Source organism: Pagrus pagrus, assembly GCF_965226575.1.
Source record: "Pagrus pagrus genome assembly, chromosome: 2".
Lineage (NCBI taxonomy): Eukaryota > Metazoa > Chordata > Actinopteri > Spariformes > Sparidae > Pagrus > Pagrus pagrus.
The window spans coordinates 11,136,799-11,161,928 of NC_140186.1; the positions used below are offsets into that span (position 1 = coordinate 11,136,799).

Sequence of the window (25,130 nt, forward strand, 5' to 3'; positions counted from 1 at the left end):
CTCGTTACCTTGCTAATAAAAGTTGCATTAAGCAATTTTGACCACTAAGGTGCAGAAAGACTTCGAATCAAACTGGCAGCAACACATTTTTGATGATTGAGGTTCTTTTAGTTCATATTGCAGACAATAACAGCCTGCTTCCACATGAACAAAGCAACATGAGCCTTTTCTGGTTACCAATCAAATGTAGCTTTAATGTTAACTGGTGTTTATCCATGGTTTCCTTGAGTACATGCTCGTAGTTTTTATAAGAACGTGTATTGTTTCGGTCTTTGTCTGTGCGTCAGAACAATTAGCCGAACGCAGCGAGGAGCTAGAAAGTGGGTGTTGATTTCCAGAAGCATTGGCAGGTCTTGCAGCAGTGGCCAAAGCTGATTGATTGATTGAGTGATAATTAACGCTGTTTATAATCAAAGGATGCCAGCTCCACCTGGCTTCCCCTCAAAAGATTTCACATGATTGCCTCGACTGCAGGAGCCACAACCAACTGACATACCACATGTTGTCGGCCTGCAGCGTGGATATTCTCACTGTCAGCTGGATAATCTGACAGTTGCATGACTGGGTTTCTTTTCTCTTTCCACTTTTAAATTTAACTGAAACATTCTCTGTTTTGCCCTTTAAAATGCATTAATTAAAATGCAACAGATAAAGTAGAAGAATACCAACAGTGCTGTAACAGACCAGAGTGATTATTGCTGGTTGGTTGTGGTTGATTTCCTGGAGGTAACCACAGTGTGTCATGGTGCATAGTGGCTTTGCTCTTTGGCATGACATTGGATACAGATACACACATTACGTCACCTGCTGCCTTCAGGTAGCTGAGGGGATTTAGTAAACCAAAGTGGAAGGCTTTCATGAAGTCTGAAAGCAGTTTACGGTCACAGATGCAGACGGGCTTATTGACATTGTTGCTTAAATTGCATTAAAACTATGTTTTGTTATTTATTACATGTTGTTGTTTAATTGCTGAACATTTGCACCACTCACACGTCCATTGCAGTTGATAGAATGACCAAAGTATCGACTCTTACAGCTGTTCAGTGTCAAGCATGCAAACAGCCAATTATAACCAAAACACCAACACCTTGCCTTAGAATATTTTGTTTGTATTACATTTTGTTGCACTACTCCTACGGACAGTAAAGCACAGTTAAAGGTTGGAAATTATATCAACACTAGTTGCGCTGCTCAGCAACTGTAATGTGACAAAGAAAATTATATAAAATCTTGAATTTAATTCAAAAGAAAGAAATAGTTTCTTCTATTTTATTTCTGAAAATTTTTCAGATTTTCCACATTACAAGAACTGTGGGCAAAAAGGCAAATAAGGGACAAAAAACAAACAAAAACTGTAAACATGAGACACCAGACCTTTAAGAGGAAGGCATTGTCTTTACTTGGCCCATCAGGGATATGTCCAAGATTTTTTAAATGATTGATGCCGCCTTCAAAAGTTTAAAGCTCATGTTGGTAAGACAGTTGAATTTCGGGTCTCCTAACTCACCAAATACCGATGCTATCAGATGGCGGCCGACCCGACCTTCGATCCCAAAGTGTCAGTATTGTACAATCTTACTAACAGGAGCTTTAAATTATATGGGAAGCCTCAATTTCTATGGCTTCCAGAAGAAAATACTATCAAGCAAGATTAGGAATGGATGAAAAACCAAGCACAGGGAGAGCTGAAAATAATATTTATTATATAAAAACATTTATTTATATATTGAAATATATAGCCTTTACTCTTTTAGTTAGTAAGTGAATGTAATGCTCATTATCTATCTTCATCCTGACATAAAAGGATTCACTATTTACTCAGTAAAGCTTAACACAGCGGACTCTGTAAGCAGGTCACCATTTAAGTCACAACACTGGCATTACTGTACAGTATTACTTTATGTTAAGCTCTACACGGCTCTGACAGTGTCCTCATCATGCCCCCTCAATGTGGCCGCTCGCTGACCTCTCCTACTCCCACCCTCCTTTACTCCACGTCTTCTCTTTCTGTCTCACTGGCTTCTCATCACTGCCTATAGTTCTATTTACAGAAATGCAGAGTTGATTCCTCTCACCCCTTGCTGTGTGTGTTTGTGTGTTTGTTTCCTCGGTTGGTAGAAGGAGTGATTGATAGAATCACAGAGGCAATCACTTGTCATCTCTTGTCTTGACCTCGTATGATAAAGCTTCACCAGCCACAGATCAGCCCCGGCATGTGCCAAATGTTTTTGTTTAGGGCGGCTTTATAAGGGCCATATCTGGATTTTGATGGGCTGTTTATCAAGCGCGCTGCTCCAGAGTCAGATGTAGCTGCAGCTTGTGACCATTGGAAGGCTGAACTACCCAGAGCTAGCTGGTCGAGGATCAATTGTAGCAGCAGCTGTCTGTGAAGTCTGCAGGCAAGGCTGCTGTGGCTCCCACATGACATGCAGTCTCCACACTGCAGCCTTTGAAGCGCCTGAACTCTTCACCCCTGTCTGAGCAGGTCGGCTAGAGAGCAGGAGAATAGAGAGATTGAGAGAGCGAGGGATGGGGGCAGGGATGGAGAGATGTCGAATAACAGAGCAGGCAGAAGGGTAGATAACGGGCGGAGGGGAGGGTGGAGAGGTTGTCATTTAGGCTCTAGCAATTCCTCATCCTTCTTTTCCTCCCCCAGCTCTTCTCTCTCATCCCACTTTCTTCTTCCCTCTCTTACCCTCGGGTGTTCTTTTCCTGGCACTGTTTGACAATCTTTACCCTTCCTCTTTGCCTCTCCCACTGTCTGTCTGTCTGTCTGCCTCCCCTGTCTGTCTGTTTGTCCAAGTTTTTGTTCCTCTGCTGCCAATGCATCACAGCAGTGCGATAAATTGACTTTGCGTGCATTAACTCACTAATGGTATGTGACTTTTTTTTGTCTAGGTCTAGTTTCAGATCCATCCAGGGTCTGTACCCTCCTATTGTACATTCTCAGTGAAACAGGCTGTCACTTCTGTGCAGATTCAAGTAGACACCTGAGGTCAAAGTTGATCACTAAAAACAGAGCATCGCACAAACCCCAGTCACTTTCATTCTGACTCAAAACTTGAGTAGTGCTGCGTCAGAAGGAACAAGGTATGTATAGTGCATTTAGAGGAACTTGGCATACAGATCGCATTCAGACACATTGTAAAACTGTGCAACATGGTTTCATTACAGACCACATGGTTCTGAAAGAAGCTTTCATTTGCAGTCTTTTACTTGGTTAAGGGTCACACGGGGTCAAAAGTTTTTACCTAATCCAGACTTGTGCTTTACAAGTAGGATCCATGTGCATTTGTCGAGGCAAAGATTTAAATCTTGAACCGAAAATAAAACTAAAGGTTCACTGCTTAATTCCCAAACAAACAACAGCCAGAAGGTGTGCAAGGGTACTTAACTGTAACACCTGCTCTTCAACAAACCTTCCGGGAAAAATGGGAATGCTCACAGAATTTGGCAATAAAAGTTTTAAAGATTCGGGACAATATACACCAGATGTGACAAAGGAATCTTTTAAATTCTGTTTTTGTGTACCCTTCCTCTTTAAATGTTGTCTTTGAAATTGAAAATGACAACGATAAATGATTGGAGGATGTTGTAGCTGTCTTATGTTTAAAAGCTCTGACACACTATTGTGGGGGGCGTCAGTGAGCATCCACGACTCTAGTCATTGGACAGCCCTAGTTGGCGGCTTTTTGGCCGATTGAGCGCGTAGAAAAGGCGGTGGCTCGTCGGTGAGATAAATCAGTCTGATTGGCTGTTCAGTTGATGATCAGTACCTGAAAAGAGAAACTGAAAAAGAAGGGTTAGGGTTAGACTCTTAAGCCTGCCGCTGTGGTATCCATGATTTCACCCATTTAATGTGGTCACTCCTTATTTTTCTCCTCCGCCTCTTTGCCATTTGCAACTTTTTGTCAACGTTTTCTTGATTAAAAGCGGCTTTGTCAGCGAGAGCGGTGTCAAAAAATGCAGCTTAATCAGAACAGTTTGCAGAATGTGCTTGTAGAAGTCTTTGCGGTGTGTTCAAATGCAGCTTTTTGGCCGAGACATGAGGCGACATAACAGTCGACCTTCGCCACAGCGAGTTCTTTGATTTTAGTGTGGTATGTCTGGGCCTTAAGAGGACAGATGTGTGATTTATCACAAATGCGATAAATTAGACGAGATGAAACATTAGAGGTTTGTTTCCCTGCTTTTTGATATTTCACAAATAATACCACAAAAAAATAATAAAATGTAAACCACCAAATGCCAGTTTTAATTTTGCACATTTGTAAAACACACACCAACACAGACTTAAAAGCCTGCGGTTTAACCCCATTTATTTCCCAAGTTTCATTGGCTCACTTTGAAGTAATATTAAGAGGAACTGAATCAACACTAACACACAAAAAAAGAAGAAAAGCTATGATATTTATTTTATAGAGCGGGCACAGGCAGTTTTTTTCACATATACACATTCCTCTGGACCTGAATCTGTGGCCTAATGGCAGCTGGTGTATCACAGAGGAGGCTTCTGCACCAGAGGGGATGACACATAAGCAAGTAGACACACACACACTCACTTACTCCGTTACAGACACACACGCACACGCTGGATGGAGGCAGACTGAGGGCTGCTTTTTATGGCTTTAGAACATTAGGTCATGACCCAGACCAAAAAGCCACAGCTATTATCACTATGCGAGTGCGGCCATATTTTCATTTATTTTTTTCATTTTGTGACAGGTAGACTTCTGATCTACCCTGCCGTGATGTGATGCTTTCAACATGTTGTCAGCGTGTTTACGATCAAATATTTTCTCTCTGTGTTATGTGATCTGTCTGTAACGGCTCCATTTGATTGTCCCTGTGCTGAGAGCTCAAGTCCGTATCGTGCCCTGTCGTACGCGGATGTGTTTTTGCGTGTGTGTGTGTTTTCGCAGAGCACAGCAGTCCACTCAGCCTCTGTCGTTGGGCTGGTGATCCAGTGATGGAGGCTCGCTTGTCCCTTGTTTGACCCTTGCAGAGCCGTGCCCCCCTCACCCTCCGCCCTCCCGTCTCTCTCCTCCTCTGCTCTGCCCCTCCATCAGCCTCTCCTAGGTTACTCTTGGCCAACTCCGGCCACCTGATTAAGGGATTAGCGGGGCTGATGGTTGTCAGTGTCCCCCACATGCTGGCTACTACCACTAAACCAGACACCTGGACCTCAGGGAGGAGGCAAGGGGGAGTTTAATTCATCTACATAAACACAGTAGTGTACACACACAAACACTGATTCAGTAGATACACGTGCGCACAATGGACTGTAGGTCCAGTCTTGGTGTCACACACTGGCCTCGTTCAGCGGAGGAGTGGAGAATGCGAGGGGAGGGGGGTGGCAGGGTTAGCACAGGGTTACTGTCTTGTATCTCCCTCCCTCCCTACTCTTTCTCCAGCTCCTCTAACCTCCCCCCCACCCCTCCCACTGCTCCCGATGCCCTGCCAAATTCATATATCCCATAATCGTGCTGAGTCGCCATGTCAGCAGCACTGTATCAACCCCACTGCTTTTGTCTTGCTCTTGCTTGTCACCACACTGAGACACTGCCTCCTGCCACCGCTGCAGTCAAAAGATCAGATACCTTGGATATACAGATACTAGCTGGTGTTTTTTTCCCTCCAATCCAAGTTTATTTATTCATTTTTTCCACCTCGTGCAGCTGCACAGAGTATACTTACTGTAGGCCTACATTTAATCGAGTATATTTAGCCACAGAGACCATTAGAGAGCCACTTTCTGACAACGGAACAGCTCTGCATTAAGAAAATATAGCCTGCCACACAGTTTCCTTTTAATAGTTTCCAATATTTTTTTATAGTGGCCTATAGTCTTTTGTTTTAATATCCGTTGAGAGAGCAGAGTCGGTGTTTGATTCTCCAGATCGGCTCGGGACATTCCTAACAGATGCCATCTCGACTATTTTTAGCCTCGCCTCACCTTTTGAACTTGTGTGAGAAGTGAGTCAACAGCTGTTTTCACCATTTCAGGCCATTGTTTATGTCCTGAAAAGCTACCTTCAATCAGAGACGCTGATGTCCAGCAGTTATTATAAACACAGAATTCATTGTTTTTCAGTTAGGATTTAAAGCGTTTTAGTGTCTTTCCTGTTTGCTGCAGTGAACCTACGCGAGCTGCAGGAGCCCTCTTCCCCCCCTAAGCGAGAGTGTGACCTCTCGATGCCCTCGTGCCCTAATAATTACACAGCAAGATGCTAACCGGCTCAGCTCGGCTTTAGCTGCAATGCTCATGTTTTGACTGATTTTTTGGACTTCCCTCTTTTAGCTTCAATTCCATTCATGCATCATCTTTGATGCTTTTATGCTGAACGCTTGTACATTCTGATGGAAGTCAAAGAGTGTTCATTTTATGTGTTTAATATTCTTATCTGAAAATTATCTGTTTAAACATTCAAGGAAAGAAATCATTTCTCCATTTGTTACATGTCTGTCCATCCTCTTTCTCTGTGGATTTTTTCCCTCATCCTGATTGAGCCTCTAATGATTGAGGTTGTTGTATGTTTTGCTGATCATCGAGCTTTTTGAGGCGGATGTGTGATTTGTGTGAGTTTGAGCTGCATCTGACAGGTGCAAGACATACATTATGCATGTTTACATGTTTCACTACAATTCATTATGCCTACATACATTTATTTTAACAAGGAAATTACAAAAATGCATTCATCTTTTTTAGATCTCCCATTTTTTTGCCTGCTGGTCATTGTTTTTTTAAGTAGTTACCCCCGTCAAGTAGGTTATGTTTTCGCCATGTCCATTTGTTTGTTTGTTTGTTTGTTTGTTGGTTTGTCAGGATTAAACTAAATCTACTGAACGGATTTCCACCAAATTTGGATGGAGGATGGGTCTCTGCTCTGAATAGACAACATTAAGTTTTGGTGTAGATCCGGATAAAGGGACAGATCCAGGAATTTCTGTTTTAACATATCGAGATATTCAACATTTATGTGTTCATTTCTCAGGGAATAATGCATGAATCTTGTTCGATCTTGTTTGCTCGTAACTATGAGTGAGTACAATTTGATGTGGATCCAAATAAAAATCTGGATCTAGCGAATTTAAATATGTTTTATTTGATACAGGATTAGGCTTGATTGAATTAAAGGCGACTGCTGGGCCTTGATGAATGTTTGCGCTCTACTCAGTGCCAGTCTAGTTCTAAGTATAAGTAATTTTGAGGTCTGATGTTGATGAAGGTTTTCAGTCATGCAGGTCATGGTAATTCTAAGTGCTGTATCGTAGGCAACTGGATTTGTTTCAGTTTCTTGAAGATGTTTCACCTCTCATCCAAGAGGCTTCTTCAGTTCTAAGGGGAGTGCAGGCGTTAAACTCTGTGTGGGGGGTATCCTTACAGAGTCGTTAGGGCCACTTGTGAGTCGTTGACCAAACCAGCCTTCATGTGAGGTCTGAGTGTATATACATGGAATGACCAAAAATGTGAATCCCTGTACATTTTAATGAAATACAGTAGGACAGCCTTGAACCTATCACATTGTAGAGGTTTCTATATTTTTTGATCACGGTAACCTTCATCTGTGAATAAAACATCATCTCTGCTCCTCAATAATGTCCAACAGATGAACCTTTTTATGCAGAATCTAACCAGTAATATTCCTCGTTTGATCCTTTGCAGAGAACAACAAAGATGCCCACTTCCAGAAGGTGAAGGTAAAGGCAGAGCCCATGGAGGTGGACCCGCCCCCCTCTGAACTCACCCCACCTGCCTCTCACCTGCTGGCCTTCAGCACTTTAGGGGCGAGCGAGAAGAGTGAGCCGATGAGCAACCTCCCTGAGACGTTGGCCCGCCCCCAGAAAGACCTCTTCTCCCAGGACATATCGGTCAAAATGGCCTCCGAACTACTGTTCAAATTGTCAGGTATGTTCGTTCAAGACGCGTCAGGCACACACTGTTCTCTGAACAACAGTAGATCCACAACACACACACACAGCAACACGTCTTCTTTCTCCCTGCAGCACGGCAGCGTTAAACCTTGGACAGCTTTTGATACTCAACCATAAAACCTACATGTTTCCATTTCCATCCTCTGGTGGCTCTGTAGTAAAGTCAAGGATATATGACATGTAATGACATCCTGCTTTTTACCTGTACGGCCATGAAAGTGACATTGAAGCAGCAGACAGCTGTTTGTATTGCTAGATTAAGACAGAGCTTTGAGGTGGAACCGTTGTCCCCCAGAGGAAAGGTGTAGATGTGAGTGTGTGTGCGGGGGGTGGGGTGGGGGGTGGCGGGGTCAAGCTTGTCGTCCTGGGCTGTGACCCCAGTTCCATCCAGCCTGTGATTGCTTCGCTTAAATGCCACATAGAGAAACAAGCTTGTGTAAAATTCTTCTTCTTTTTTTTTTTTTCTTGCTCTCACACATATTCACAAATTCACACGTTGACAGTCTTTCTTTCCCACACATTCTTGCATGCACACCTTTACACACTCACACAAGGCCCCATGGGGAGTGGTGTCTGCACAAATGCCCCCCTCTCTTCCCTCCTCCCTCTCCTCCTTCCTCTCATTCTCTCTCTCTCTCCCTTGACTCGTTTTCAGACATGCCGGCTCAAGCACACTTGGCTGCACACGCCCCCCACCCCCTGCACTTCCCCTCCCTCCCTCCCTCCCTCCCTTTACATTTCTCCCGTGCGGCATCTCCATGGCAACGTGGAAAGAGACCTCTGTCCTTGGCGAGCAGTGTGACGGAGTGGGGTGTTTAGGGTAGGGTGGGGTGGAGGGGGTTGTAGCGGGGGGCAGAGGATAAGGAGGGTAGAGAGGGCAGCAGGGGTACACAGTATGCCCACCCAGGGAGGCCGGGGCATCGCTAGCCTGGCAACAGCGACAAGCGCGACCCCCCCCCCTTTAGAACTGGGTTTGAATGTGAGGGGGACTGGAACAGAGCTGGCTGCTGTCACACAATGAGCAATCAATATGAATTACCCAGAGCAGTAGGACCTCAGAGACACATCAGTAGCAAGGTCGCTCTGAACACTGAGATGGTTGCAGCTTTGAAATTCACTTCAGTACATCGCCTTGAAACTCACACATATGGCTCCATTCTCAGGCATTTTGTTTAGCGCTCTTTACGGCTGAACACCCGTAGTCCGTGCTCACATCAGCCACCCGAGTAGTAGCATTAGCTGATTTTACAACTCTCGCTTTAGTTACCACTTAAAAACCTCTTAAAATCATTTTCTGTTTAAGACTCAGCCACGCTGAGAAATGATTTCTATGTTCTGAACAAGACCATTCCGGACTTAAAGTGACTCATGCTGAAACGGCACTTGGACTTCTCATTTCTTCTTGTCTATGTGTCGCTACAGGTGCATGCAGCACAAACTCCCCTAGCATTTGACAGTTCATAGAGAATCGGTTTCAAGTGTGATCATGACTCTAAAATAGGTGTGATCGTAGGCGCAAGAAGGGCAGGTGTGTGAACCTTGCTAAGACTGTAAAGTTGCGAGAACCCAAAAGGCAGCAGTTCAGTTATTGACACCTTTCACTTGAAATATTACAAACTTAAACTAGAATGGCACTCTTTAAAGCACATACCTCCTCAGAATGCAATGATTTACAAATATTTTTTGAGCTATATTCTTCTAAATACACTACAAAGACGAGATGTTTAATGTTCAAACTGAAATTTTATTGTTTTTTGTAAATACACAATCATTTTGAATTTGATGCCTGTAAGACGTTAAGTGAGAAGAACAGCGTCCCACCTTTTTGAAATCTGTCATAATATTTTTACACTAAAGCTGTTATAAGGTACTTACATTTTTGTTGATTCTGGCTTCCCCTTAGTTTGGACAAAATATGTCAAGGATGAATCAAAGTAAACATCAATTTAGTACCGTACCATCACAGAACAGAGCACCTCCTTCTTTCCTCAGGCTGAGACAACTCAGTTTATCCTCAGCACTCCGCCATGAAAAAATAGTTTAAATTTTATGGCTTATCCAAACTTTCACAAGTTTAACTGCAGGACAGAAGATGTCTCACACTTGAGTTGGCTGAACATCTGAACCGGATTGGCTTCCGAATTATTTTTGATGTAACAAATCATGCTCGTGGTCCCACCTCTTAAAATCAGCAAATGTAGACTTCCAGTAGACTTCACCTGTAAAAGAGCCTCCACTACTGTCAGAAGATATTATCACATTTTTGTGAAATAAAATGTTAGGCTTGTTACACATCAGGAGCTGTCTGCTTCTGCTCAGCAGGTGAATAATTGATCACCTTGTACAGTGTCATTAATCTGAGCAGCATGTTGCTATGGCGGGTGAGAAAGAAAACCCTCTGAGCTTTTAGAAGTTGGTAAAAGTCGAGATAAACAGCCCAGCAAGTGATGGTGCTGATGTTAGAGGGGGGAATTCTTAGCAGATAAGATTACTTTGATATTCACCAGTTGGACAAACTTTGTATTTATTCCACCTGAAGGATATTAAAAATGTTTTGTTCTGATTAATCGCTTTCAGCAGACTTTCTTATTTATATACAAGAGAGCAACCATACACAAAAACACACATGTGCCAGCTGGGTAGTCCATTGAAGATCTGACCAGCCATGCGGATTGTTATTCTTTTTCATCTTTTAATATTGGTGTTGTTGGCCTTGCTTTTGGCCCAAAGGTCAGCAGGCCCACCACAGAGACTCCCACCTCTCCAGATGGCTGGAACACCCTTGCTGACATGGTGGATTCAGGATTATATAGCATTTATTTCTCTGTTCTGTAATGGCAAATGTACAGGAAAGTTTGAGTAACTATTTAACAGAGTGTAATTTATAGTGGCTGCTTGTCATATCTAAATATCTGCTCTGTACGGTGGACCCAGGACTTAAAATATAAGCACAAATCAAGCGTGAAAATTAAATCTTGCCCTTTTGAAAAAACGCATTTTCTCAACTACAGGTCCACTACAACCATGTTCTTTATCATCCATAGTTTGTTTAAGCTGAGCTCATACTACAGGATTTTAGCCCTGATCTTCCACTCTGTAACAGTTTTTGGAGACCACTGACAAAAAGCCCCAGATCAGAGGCAGATCGGCATGCATGAATCGGTATGTGTGAACCGTTGGAAGATGTGATCCAGGAGCTCAGGGACAGTTAGCCAGCATGTCACAGACGGCTGCTGGATATCTAGCAGGCTAAATATCTGGCCGCAGATGGGTTGGGGAGCCAGGAACGGCTACAGCCAACGAGAGCAGACACTCCTCTGCTGTCATCCACAGTAGCTCTCTTAACCCAGGCTTATCACGCATCTGTTCATATGGACTAGGCACAATAATAGCTTATAGTTTCCAACAGAATACATACAATCAAGTTTTTCAGTATTTGAAACCGTGTCGTCCTTGCTGAACCACAATACGAGCAGGCAGTTTCACATTTTCAGTGCACTAATAATCCTTGCTGTCCGTGCATCATGATCCATCTTCTCACAAGTATTCTTTTCTTTTTTATCTTTGTTTTCTCGCTACAAATCAGCACACAAACAACTTTGACTGCTTGGACCACGTCACTCCCGTGTTATATCTCGCGTGTGTGATCTTGTAGTGTGTGACCCCAGTTGCTGATCAGTCATGTAGCATGCAAAGCACAGCAACTGCAAGACTCCCAACAGAAAGTTGTGTAGTGTGAACAGCACAGAGATCTGACGGCTTTTAACGCTGTGTAGTGTGGCCAAGTCGTTAGTTGTCACAGGGATGGTCACATGATAGCAGGTGGTCATGTTTGGGAAATAAATAACCGCAGATTTGAATACATAAAGCGATGAATGAATAGAAATGTTAACTACAATATGAATGTTGTTGTATTGACTTCAGGCGTTTTTTTGTTGTTTTTACAGAAAAAGTCAGCAAATCCAACAACCACAAAGACGGTAACATGGTGGGAATAAACAGGTGAGTCAGAAATACTGAATAATAAATGTGAATAATAAAATGTTTTTATTGATAGGTAATAAACCATATTTTTAAATGTAGTTTGAAAGATGTGTTTATTTAGTAGCCATGTAACTGTTATTATTATGTTTCATGTTTCAGTCCGTTCCTGGACGAGTGCTTCAGACAATCACCCTTTAACTCGCGCTCCAAGAGCTCTTCCCCCGCAGAGGCCAGCTCTTCTACCAGGGCAGCATTTCATGGTAAGACACATGAAAAAAAAACACAGCACACATACACACAGAACCATGAATAGAGATGTAGAGTAGAGGAACACAGACATATCACTGGCACTTTGTTGCAGGCAGGATTATCCTTGATCATATTGTCTTGTAGAGCTGCAGTGTTTAGTCGCATGATTGATTAGTCAGTCGATCAGAAAATTAATCAGCAGCTATTATGATAATCAACAAAGAACTTTAATAATTTTCCAGACAAACATGCCAAAAATTTTCTGGTTCAACCCCACCGAACAGAGCAAATAAAAGACATGGAGAAAAGAGACAAAGTGTCTCAAGTATTACAAATATGAATATAAAAACTACAAAATAAATATAACAAACAGGCAAAATAGGAAAAACAACAAAACAAAAGCAACAATAAGAGCATTGGAACCAAGCGAAGCAGCTTTATTCAGCTGTGTTTGAAGGAGTGATTTAAAATGGCAGTAAACTGAACAATCATCTTGTAAAAATACTTGTGAATAGTATTTTTCACAATTTTTTAACATTTCATAGACCAATTAACTGATAAAATAATCTGCAGATTAATCGATAATGAAAAGAGATGTTAGCGGCAGCAGCACAATTGTTGTTTTACTGGTTTCACAGGAAGATTATTATCAAAAAAACTAAAATGGCACTGAGTAGAGCGCATACCTCCACCCATGCACATTTCTTATTTGGATCTGCATCAAATTGTACCCAGTGTAATACACTTGATGTTTATCATCCATGCATTATTTCTTGAGAAATTAACAAAATGGTTGAAAAACGCCCTATCTCGCGATGTTAAACAAACAATTCCTGGATCTGTTCCTTTATCTGGATCCACACCAAAAGTTAATTGGGCCTAACCTGGGCCAAGACCCATCCTCCATCCAAGTTTCATGGAAATTCCCTTCAGTAGTTTTTGTGTAATCCTGCTGACAAACCAACCAACCAACAAACGGGCAAGGCTGGAAACATAACCTCCATAGTGGAGTTAATAACAGACAGAAAATAATCTGTAGCTGACCAAAACAAGTAAATATTACCAGCTGCATCATTCATAGTACAGTGTGTTCATGTATCTAAGGCTTCATGTTATTCCCACTGTAGCTTAGAGAAATAATTGATTATGCTCATTATACATGCACTTTACATACATGTGCACGCACACAACGCTCACTCTCACCTTCTCTTTGAAGCCTGACGGGCTGCTTAACATTTTACTACAGAGGGAAAAAAACCTTTAAATCCGAGTTTAAGGCCACAAGGACACATCACAATTAACCACCTCCAACTTTACATGATCTCCCCCTCCCCTCTCCTCCTCTCATATTTAGAGCTCCATCCGGCCTCTCTGCACTCTCACACATTTCCCCAACCTGAAGGCCTCTGCCCAGGGCATCCCCCCACCCCTCCCTCCTGTCTCCCTCTCCTCCCCTCTTCCCTGGCATCCCAGAACTTCCCTCCATGTTCCTTTGGCAGTGAGAGATCCAGAGGTTAATTAGCTTGTGCCAGCTTTGCCTGTCCCTCTGCCAGTTAATGAAAATCTGATTGGCTTCTGGGTGTCAAGAGTGTCCTGAAAGTTAATTCGCCCAGCCCACCTCCCCTTTTCCCTTGTGTGTTTAAGCTTCAGATCCAGCCTCTGCAGCTCGCTCTTTTACTGTTGTACAGTTTTACTCTTTTTCTCTGCTTCATGTGTGTCCATCTACACCTGTTCATGTCTTTTAGTGTGCCTTTATTTTCTTTCTCTCCCTGTTTTATTTCCCCTGCTCCAATTATTGGTAAGCATTTCTAGTTGTTGGGTGAACTTTACCATCCGTTCCTGTTAGTTGGCATCTCTTACAGAGCCTAGTATTAAGAGACTCAAAGGTTTAGTTTGTTGTGGTGTTAATATTGGTATGTACAGTTTACTGGTTGTAAAATTATTTTAAGGTGATGAGTGATAGTTGGCTGCTGTGTCATGGTTGTCTCGAAACAATTCTAAAAAATTGTATTTACATATTAGAAAATGAACTTGTGTTAGTATAGGGAATTGGAAAAATTGATTGGAAATCAAATGAAAATTTAGTGAAATGAGCTTTCAATTCTGATCATTGAAACCAAAAGCATCCCAGAATTTTTCTTCTCTCCAGCCCTTCCTACTTGCGTGCGTCCAAATAAACAGTAAAAAAAACACTCCAAAGACAAGCTACTGATGGCTTGCAGCTAAAGTTTTCAACTTGTCACCACTGCCAGAGATGGAGAAAATGGAGAAAATTCGTCCTGCTTCTCTGAAGTCGCCAGTATGGAGTAATTTTGACTTCCTCTGGAGTTATGTCAACAATGAAGGCGTCATTGACAGAAAAATTCCAGAGGTGCGACAGCTGTCTATAATCCCTCACCAAGGTAACTGAGTCGACGAAAGCCTGGTGACCACTTTGTCCTTTTGTTGCCTCTTCTTTACAAAAGCTTTGGGGGTTTTTTTGGATCATTTAACTCATAACTATGTGGGGGTTTTTTTTGGTGTTGGTTAACAAGAATTGGTTAGTAGTTCAGTTTTTTTGTTACTTTATAAACTGAACTGAAACAAAACAAACCAGAGGTGCACCAACTGTAATTTCCATGGCTGATTCCAATTTACGATTTTTAAAAAGTCTGACTTGCCAACTCCGATTTTGGCCGATTCCAATTTTCTTTCTAAGAACTATGATGAACAGCAAACAGAAACCGTTTTTAATGGAAAATTCAATTCTAGGTTAGTGTCTGACTGTAAATCACTGACTTTTAAATGACTAGTAGAAATAACATGTTGTAAGCTATTTTAATGGCCTGTCACTGAAATGTGAATTTTAGATCTTATAAACATTATGCAGTGTATATATAGGCATCTGGAAAATGAACCAGCCGATATCGGTCCCTGGCAAGTTGACTTGTTCATCTGCATAGGGAACTGGACTCAACTATAAAGAGCTCAGATTTATCTTTACCTTTTGCTCTAATATAACCTTTGAAAATTGAACTGATGGTGCGGTTGAGTTCACTTAAACTGAGTGTTTTTTTCCCTCTGCCTTGTTTTAACTATAAATTCAGTTGCATTGCAAAAAGACCATTCTGAATGCATGTATCCTTCCTGGTGTTTAATACCCACTTAACCTTTTCACTGAAAAAAAAACTTGGTCAAACCTCTACAAAAATAAATGGCTAACCAGTAATCTGTTGATCCGTACAAATCAAGACTCAGTAGCGAAAATTGTATAGGTGTCTGCTGAAAAACTCAACGTCGTAAATTGAATCGAATGAAGTTGTGACCTCAACATCGAAAGTCAAATCGAATCGTGACACCCCTGGTTATCATAGTCAAGTTTTGATTAAAAAACAGGATCTCAGGGCTGCAGTTTTATTCACTGATGGACTGAAGTGACTATTTCTCTGTGTGCAACAACTGATAAAATAAAAACAGTGAGCCTTTTCCTTTAAGCAGGAAAGAAAGAAAGAATACTCGAGTAGGAGTTTGAGTGGCATCAGCGAGACCTCAGAAGTTGCTGTCTTCTCCCTTCAGTCTGGGATTTAGTACAATCCTTCATTTCTTGTTTGTGTCCCTCTCTCTCCAGCTCTAATAGCGCTAATTAAACCATTAACCACTTCAAGGCCTACGCCACTCCCTAACTGGCTTAATCATCAGCCTGTTTGCCAGGTCGTGGCCTCGAGCCACTGCCCTGACCAGGCCATCCCCAAGTCTCACTTGTGAGTCAGGACAAGTTAATGCTTTTATGTGCTAAGCTTCAGCTACAAGCCCCATAAGAAGGTCAATGATTCTCAGAATTAGCGACACACAGACGAGTTTGGAGAAAAGAAGAGTGAATAGCCGGTCGAAGACAGATATCAGGGCCATCATGGGAAAGAAGGAGATTTTCAGCTAATGCAGGAGGTCAGAAAGTCTGTGACCTACAGGTCGCACTAACAAATGTCTGCCTCTGTCGCACCTTCACTTCCTGTGAGGAACCACACACACACTTGTGCCCTCATGCACCTTTATTACAGCAGTGAGACCTACAGTAGAAAGGAGAAACGGATACATTTTTTCAGTACTCCAAGTCATCAGAAAATATTTGGTATTCCTTAAAATGATATTTTCCCTCGAATCAAAAGAACATGAGACATGCAGAGCAATAACATTTAATTATGCCACTCTCCTTTGGTAAAATATGAATTTTATTTTTATTTTTTTATGCTTATATCAAACCAAACGTGCTGTAGTTCGCTTTAACAGTTCAAAAAAGATGTGTGAGAATGGGGATTAAATATCTGAGACCTTTACAGAAAAAAAAAATGCTTAAGGGTCTGTGAGTCAGTGCAATTATAGTAAAATGTCCTTTCATACCACCTTCCAAAGCCAATGCATCTGTTCTTTAACATTTGATTCACAAAATACCTTCACATGAATGCAAGAAAACATCCTTTGCTTTAATGGACACCTTTAGTGAATGGCTTTTTAAAAAGTTGTCCACTAAAGGTGTCCATTAAAGTAATCTTAATCAAAAAATGTGACCTCAAGGAGCTCCCACACCTTGTTGTTGAATTTACACTGTGCGATATATGACTTCATTCCTTTTGTCATTTTCTTTCTCTTTTGTAAAGTCAAGTTTGTGTGCACTGATTTCCATCTGCAAATAATTAAAACTTTAAGTTTTTCTTTCCTTTATTAAAACTCTTGAGTGACATAAAGAATATTTTTTCTTTCTGTAGCGCCTTGCAAATACGAATGTTTTGGCAAAGGTCAGGCTGTGTAGTATGTTCTTTGAACATTATAGATGCTAAGAAAAAAGAGATAATCGAGCCTCCATCTGTGAAAGTTGCATAGCACATTGACAAAAGTCAATTTGTTTTTACCCTTGTGAATTACTCTGTGCCCTATTCATGTGAAGAGGTCAAATTCAAAGCAGAAACTTCATTTCTTAAGATTCTATAATCTGAATATTACAGTCACTCCTATTTCTTTGATAGAGGGGTGGAGGGAAGGAGGGGTGACATGCAGTAAGGAGAGCTTCAGTAGTGATCTGTGTATGCTGCAGGCTTTAGAGCAAAGGACTGCTGCTTGCCGTTGACATTAAGAATGCATTTGCACTGCATCGCTCCCGCAGGCTAGACAAGGAGCATCTGTCAAACGGTAGCAGACAGGTTTCAATCTTGTGGGTTAGCAAATTAGCCCACAGTGTATCAGTTGTTTTGTTGTTTCCCTGACTCTGAAGGAAATGAGACTTTTCATGATTACATAGGTAAGGAATAGATTTGTGGCTCATTTTCACAGCGTTCTAGTTTTTGCGATGTGATACTTTAACAGATAGTATTAAGTTGTCACGATTTAAAGCAGCCAAATGAGTGAATATAATGTTACGCTTTTGAGGATGTGGCCCATAATCTTAAAGGTTAGAACCATTCATTAACTACAGATCGAATTTTCCTCCACTTCTCGCAAAATGTTATGTGAGTGTATTGTTTCTTTCCCTTTGTCATCTCATTTAATTCTCGTCTGTGTCATATTTCCCGTCGCCCTCCAGCCTCTCCTGACTGTCTCTGTGCAGTAGGGTGGAGGCCGGAGGAGAAGTGTGTAGCATGCAGGCTGATTAGCATGGAAAACCACACAGTCTCCATAGGAGAAATTAGGACTGATGGGTGGGTGGAGGGCACATGGGCACCTTCACAGAAACATAATACCGTATGAGGTTATAACAGCTGGGTAGAAAATGTCTTACTTTATGTATGTATTCATTTAATTTTCTTTTGAGATTTTAAAGGAATAGTTTGACATTTTCTGGGAATAAACAGGTTAGCTTAGAAGTTGGGGGCACCTTACAAGCATTTTTTGCAACTCGCTAAATGTCACATACAAAAACCAAAGTGGTTTTATTGAGGGTTACGCGCCAGACTATTTCTAGGCAAGATGCAGCAACTTCCTTCCTTTCAGCTGACCTGCTACTTGTTACTTTCCTAACTCAGTGCTTCAGCTTACATTTACTTGTGTCAGACCTGAGTCGCGTACTAAAAAACAGAATGGCTGTCAAGTTCGGGTCGGGCTCAGTTACTATTCTCAGAAAGACTCTAGTTAAGACACGCACAAGGACTGTCCCGAGTACAATTTTTGGGGCTTTGAAGCTTAAGTGAGAATCACATGCGATTATTTAAAGCTTAGACATCACAGGGGGTGGGCGACGCATGTCTTCACACTTCACACTGGACACACAAGCTTCCACTCATAACAGCTCCCCTTTTTTTTTTTTTTTCTTCAGCGAATGCAATGTCTCCTGCCTTCAAATGATGATTTGGACATCAATTACCATAGCAACGTAGAAGCTTTGAAGCATCCTTTATACTCTACTATAATTGCAGCTTTACCCAAGTCGTTTATGACCTTTTTTGTAATCATTCCCCCCTGTCCTCTTCTTTCCTGTCACCTCTCAACTGTCTACTATTGACTAAAAGCAAAATGCCCCAGATGCACTGAAAAAACAACCAAAACACCACAACTGGGACATGGGCACATACCACAGCAGTGTGTTATGGTTTCAACATCAATATATATTGAACTAAAGTTACTTTGATTTATAACAGCATGACTTCACAGCCCTTAGTCCACCTGCAGATGCATTTGTGGCTGATTGTGTCAGCAGTGAATGATGAGGATGGTTCTCTGCGTTCGTGTGTTCCAGACTCAGAAAAGGATGATGGGGAGCCAGGAAACGGGATCGCCCAGTGGAGACTAAACGAGCAGCTCTTCCCCTGTCCTGTCTGTGGCAAGGTGTTCGGTAGACAGCAGACTCTTTCAAGACATCTATCGCTACACACAGGTAAATCCACGCACGTATACAATGACATCATCAGCGTATGTGCACATCACTGCGCCACACCTGTTCGTTAATGTATAGATGGATGCATATAGATGTTGGCTGCTGTTTGTGCATGTGTTTGTGCTGCCGACAGTAAGTAAATAAGGCTTACTAGACTAGATTACCCTTCCTTTAAAGAGATTACTACCATGATTAGTCTCACTGGGAAAACTGCCCGTCTAATTACCCAGCTAGAGGGATGCCTCACAGAGTACACACACACACACACACACACACACACACACACACACACACACACACACACACACACGCCAGTAATTCTGATGCAGCTACGATTGGTTCCCTCTTTCACTTTCTCCCTCACACTCACAGACACGGGAGACTTCCTCAGGATGAGGCTGTTCACTCCCTTGTGTCCTGATTACACTGTGTTTTCAAACCTGGCCCTTCTTTGCTCCAAATTGATCCATTCTACCCTGTCACTGTCCTCTGCAATCCATCTCTCGCTCCTTATTAGCAAAATAGAAAAAAAGAAAGAATGAATATTCTGCTTGCACAGTTTTATTTAAAGCAAATTAACGGCGGATTAGAAATTAATGCAACCTACTTGAGATCACAGACTAAATCACTGGGCGCACAAATGTGTACTCGTGTACAAAATGCCCCCACACAATTGGACATGCTCTCACATTTTGCGTGCACACACTACACGACACACACACACACACCATCTGAGAGTGTTGGCTGTGAACAGCTTGGCCACACCACAGAGAGCAGAAGCAGGGGCATATGTCAGTGTGATGGTCTTTTTGGTTTCCCCGGCGACATAAAGGTTGCCTGGCTTCATGTCCTTGGGGCAAATGGTGTGTGTGAGCATGTGTGTGTGTGTGTGTGTGTGTGTGTGTGTGTGTGTGTAAGCGTGTGTGTGTGTGTGCGTTCGAGGGGGAGCAAGAGGGAGAAGATGTGCTATGTTGATTTGTCGTAAGATAAAAGGAACAATTGTGTTTTTGTATTTTATTTGATTTTATATTGCTCACAATTACAGTGAAATTACATCTGGACTCGCTTCATTTTTTCACCATCTTGTGGCATCTACAGGAATATTCAGCTTCCCAGAAAGGCTGATTTAGTCAGACATCACAAGGTGTTTTTTTCTTCCTTTTCCCAGGATCAGAGTTGCAGTCGGGGTCAGGCGGAGGTGAGGCAGGGTTAGGCGTTAAGTAATTAGGTTTAAGCTTGCTTTAAAGGCTCGGAGGCTGAGCACGACTTAATGAAATATCATCTGAGGTAATGTTTACAGTAACCCGAGGTCTTGTGTCTGTGTGTGTTTGGTTGCAGAAGAGAGGAAGTACAAGTGTCACCTGTGTCCTTACGCAGCCAAGTGCAGGGCTAACCTCAATCAGCACCTGACCATCCACTCTGTCAAGCTGGTCAACACAGACGCTGAGCAGATTGTCAGCGCTGTTACAGCTGACGCCGCCGAGCGCAAGAACTGCCCCTACTACTACAGGTAGTGATAACAGATCAAAACGCAACCCCTAACTCCTTTTTAGGATGCATCCAGACAATATGAGATGATGGAAGCAAGGCATTTTTTGATTTATCTGTATCAGTTGCTTGATTTCTAATCATATTATATATTCCTAATTTATCCTTGGTTTAATTTCTTCACCAGCTGCTCTTTTTTTCTTTGTTTTCAATTTCAATTTCTATTCTTGAGAATCATTTATCTGGAAATTATGCTTATTTGCTTCTTTTTATGAGAGTTAGATGAGAAAATCAATACCACACTCACATCTGTTTATCAAATACATAGTTATCAAAGGCATAGTTCAAGAATGAAAACAGTAATGACAACAAATATTGTTCAAATTAAGAATGCACAATTTAAATCTGACTGATAATTTATTAGCCTGATAATGCAAAATTAATGTTATCAGTTATTGGCAGATAATGAGATTCTAGCCAGTAAACCCAGAGAACTATTTTTTTGTACAGGAGTAATGACTTTCTGGAGTCTGTGCAGGTTGTGTGGCAACCTCACAGTGACTCCTTAGTCATTTTTAGACATGTTGGCATATGAAGATTAGCTGTTTCCCCCTGCCTACAGTCTTTCAGATTCAGACGACTTTATTGATCCCAAAGAGGGCAATTAATTTGCAGCTTACCCTGTCCACAATCACACAAGCAACAACCATTATGTTGCATGTCAAAAACACAGACCAACAAACGAGCAGAGGTCGGTGTAGGACAGCAAGATAAAGAGCTAAGGTAAAATTAATAGCAGTAAAATAATAAAATGATAAATAAATACATTTGATTTGTCATTAAAAATGTAATTTAAAATGACTTGATGTTAAGCTAAGCTTAAAACTGCTTCCTGGCTGGAGCTTCATATTTTCCTTGCAGAGTGTTCTTTTCATCTAACTCTCAGCGAGAAAATGAATGAGTGTATTTCCCAAAATGTTGTTCTATTGCTCTAATACTTTTATGTGGCTAATGATCTGAAAAGAAATCAAATAGCACCATGTCTGTGGTGTGGAAATACTGTATTTCAATCATCTTTCACAAATTAAAATAAATGTATCCGCACTGTGCCACTCACCAATTTATGCGGACATAATATAACACTAAAGCTGACTGTTATTCTTGCCATCTTCCTTCCTCTTCCTCTCTGTTCTCTGTCCAGCTGCCATGTGTGTGATTTCCAGACGGAGCTGAACGCCCAGTTTGTCAGCCACATGTCGCTCCATGTGGACAAGGAGCAGTGGATGTTCTCGCTCTGCTGCAGCGTCTGTGACTACGTCTGCATGGAGGAGAACGACATGAAGAACCACATTAGTACCGGACATGCAGGTAAAGAAGAATCCCTGATGATCCACTGGTTCTGAATGACAGCATCATAAAGATAACGTCTTAAATATGTGCTGGTGTAATGAAGGGTTGGAACTAACATATAATTTATTCTATATATTATTTTTGTTAGTAAAAAGATTTGTTTTTTTTCCTGATTTATATCAACCAACACTCCAAAACATAAACACAGAAAATCAGAAAATCGGCACAGGTGAGAAGCCGACTCTTGCACGTTTGGCTTTTCAGCAATTATTAAAATAGTTGCCGTTTTCGTCTTTTTTGTCGATTAATCATTTGATCAATTGACTAATCGTGTCAGCAGTAATGCTCGTTTCTGCTGTTCATGCCGGGTTCTCAAACTGGATAGTAGCAAAGTACATGATTCAACCCCTAGAAAAAATGATTTATGGAGTTATTTTCAAAATTACTCTCACATGTTAGAGTGGGTGGTAGCTTACACATTGTGGCTCTTGTTCACAGCTCAGAATAGAAATACAGTGCAGTACTTGGACGGTGACACATTTTCTATTGTTTTGGCTCTGTACTCCAACACATGGGGTTTAAATTTAAACAACGGCCGAGGTTAAAGAGCCGACTTTCAGATTGAAGGGTTTTAAGAATTGGAGTGTTTTTATACATGTTCCCTCCATTTTCAGCCAATGAAGGGTTACAGTTCCTACGTTATTAATTTGTAGGTGTACACACACTCAGATTAAAGCTCAAACTCTGTGTTGTACCCATACAATTCATATTTCATGTAGGACTGCAGCTAATTTATTTCAGGGTTCTAATGGGACCTTAAAATTGGTGAAATTTGAGCAAAAAAATCAAGGCCTTGAAAGCTTAAAATAAAATAGAGGTGAATAAGCATGTGTCACTGAAAGTGTTTGAATTTATGTATTTTCTGCAACACTGGAGATTATTCGAAATAGTTTTTGTTTTGTTTTAAATAAAATAGACTTCGTTCCGCTGTCTGCATGTGCGACTCCCGCAGTTGCCTCTTTGTTTTACATGCCACCTGCCTCCGCAAGTGGGATGGAGGTCACATGCGTGCATGAGTAATTAAAGTCAAACAATGCAGTTTGCAACATAAAAGCTAATGTTAAGCGAACTTTTGGCTATTGATCTTTTTTAGTTGTTGTCTGTGAGCTTCTGTAAAGCTCACTAATTCTTATCATAAAAATTCAGTGTTGTAATTAACCATGTTTTTGTTTTTTTTTACCGATAAGATAACTGATAATTTCACATCTTTGTGTTTAAATATAAAAGTTTCTAACCTGTAGATTATGCACATCTGAGAGTAAGAAAGGCAAAGATGTGAGCATGATGGATGATCTATTATTTTTTTATATAAATTTTCCATTATTGGGCCGATAATTTATCGGTCAAATATATATTGTGCATTCCTACTGATGATTTATCAATCAGCAAAAATAATAATGTACACAAATCAGCAATTAATTAATAGAGTAACTGACTAATAATGAATTCAGCTCTTTAATTTCAGATCTACTGTGCCTCAGTACAAAACCAACACAACATAAATGCTGTCTACATACTTATCGACTGTCCTGTAACCTCCCGGCTTTTTACTGTTTTGAAAGGAAATCAGCAAAGGCTGTTTCAAGTCAAAACATCCTAATGTGACAGTAACCTAAACTTCATAAACTCACAGTCCAGTGTCGGTTCAGAGGGCGCCGGGAAAGAAAAGCAGTAGAATTGGGTTTCACACACAAGCCTCCTCCAGCCGACCTTCTTTGGACTTTTAAAGCTGCTGGTGTGAACCCCTGGTGGTCGATATGAGTGTTTTTGTCTAAAACAGCTTTGTCCAGTTTATTGCTGACGTTTTGCTCTTCCTCTGCTCCTCAGTGTGTGTGTGTGTGTGTGTGTGTGTGTGTGTGTGTGTGTGTGTGTGTGTGTGTGTGCTTGTGTGTGGGTGGGTGGGATTGTCCGGCCTAGACAGCTGAGGGGTCTTTCAGAGGCCACAGTGGCCTTGTTTATCTGAGAAGGTTGGCCCTTATCGTGCCTGAGGGGAAAAAATCAATAGGCCCTGGGTCCTTTGGAGACGAGCTGGGTTTACGATGCCACTGTGGCCATCTTTTAAGTCTCTGAGCCCGGCTTGGCATTTATCTCAGTCTCACACAAGATGGACACCACCACCAAACAAACTAATGTACAGGAGTGCGGCTTCTAGTCACTTACCTTCCATGTGTGGTGATTTCAATAATTTTTTCACGGTCCAGCCCTGTTTGTTAAAGTGTCTATACTTCAGAGGCTAAGCACCACTTAGAGAGGATCCTTACTGACTGTAAAAGGCTGGTTATCTGGACACGCCCACGCAGGAGATGGCTGAGCTCAGCAGGTGTCATAGTTCAGGCTGACCCCCTGTGAAGGCTGGACTCACACGGTTAAAGGGTTGGTCGGGTATACTTCTCCGTAGTGGAGGAAGGTGGTGAATTATGTGACAGTCAGACTTTGGGTCTCTATTTCCATTCCCTATATCATGAATGTTGCCAGGCAATCGCAGACGAAGCTATTCAGTAAAAGAGAAAATGAAATGTTTTTCAGTTGAGGTGCGTTTTCAAGGTCGAGGCCCACTGCCTCAGAAAGCAGCGTCTTCCTCTTTGCTTACATTCTGTGACATTAGCCTTTTTGGATGTTGTAAGAGAAGGCAAGTGTATGTTAAATACTGCAGCCAAGGAGATAAAAGCTTCCTCAATACTGTATTCAAAATGCTGCTAATACTGTGATGTGAATGACCCCCGTATATTTAGATTTGATTGAAAGTAATTAATCACATCATCTATGGCTTACAATTTCTTTGTATGTGTGCTGTATGCATCCCTGTATGTTTTAGAGTTTGTCTGGTATGTCTGTGTGTCTGTATTATAAAGATAGGTCAACCATTTCAGGATCCGTGCAGCCTTTTCTCCCTCCTTTCACTCCCTCCAGAGTGAATGCCCTTTGTTGAGCTGTGCCCTGAGATGCTCCCGCCATCTTAGCTCCTTCGGCCATGACCCGCGCTCCTCACCCCTCCCTCCGTCTCGCCCCCTCCCCTTCTAATTCCCTCTCTCTTCCCAGTGAATTGCGGACTTAGAGAGAGGGATCAATAAAAGCACACTGCATCTAGATTTGACTGGCAGCGGGGCCTCAGCCAGAGCACAAGACTGTGGAGGCTGCCTGCTTTTATTCTGTTTGTCTGTATGCATGTGCATAACGATGGGGCTCTTGAAACTGATTTTTCACCATGAAAAATGTGGGTTTT

At 41.7% G+C, this 25,130-nt stretch overlaps 1 protein-coding gene across 1 annotated transcript in view; it reads left to right on the top strand.

Moving 5' to 3' along the window:
- Positions 1–25,130, top strand: part of znf827 (zinc finger protein 827) — a 74,166-nt gene that overhangs the window by 39,320 nt on the left and 9,716 nt on the right. The window contains exons 6-11 of the mRNA XM_084340892.1: positions 7,667–7,909; positions 11,883–11,937; positions 12,079–12,179; positions 18,872–19,009; positions 20,348–20,519; positions 21,699–21,865. Coding sequence (XP_084197018.1) covers positions 7,667–7,909; positions 11,883–11,937; positions 12,079–12,179; positions 18,872–19,009; positions 20,348–20,519; positions 21,699–21,865 — 876 coding nt within the window. The remainder of the gene's footprint in view (positions 1–7,666; positions 7,910–11,882; positions 11,938–12,078; positions 12,180–18,871; positions 19,010–20,347; positions 20,520–21,698; positions 21,866–25,130) is intronic.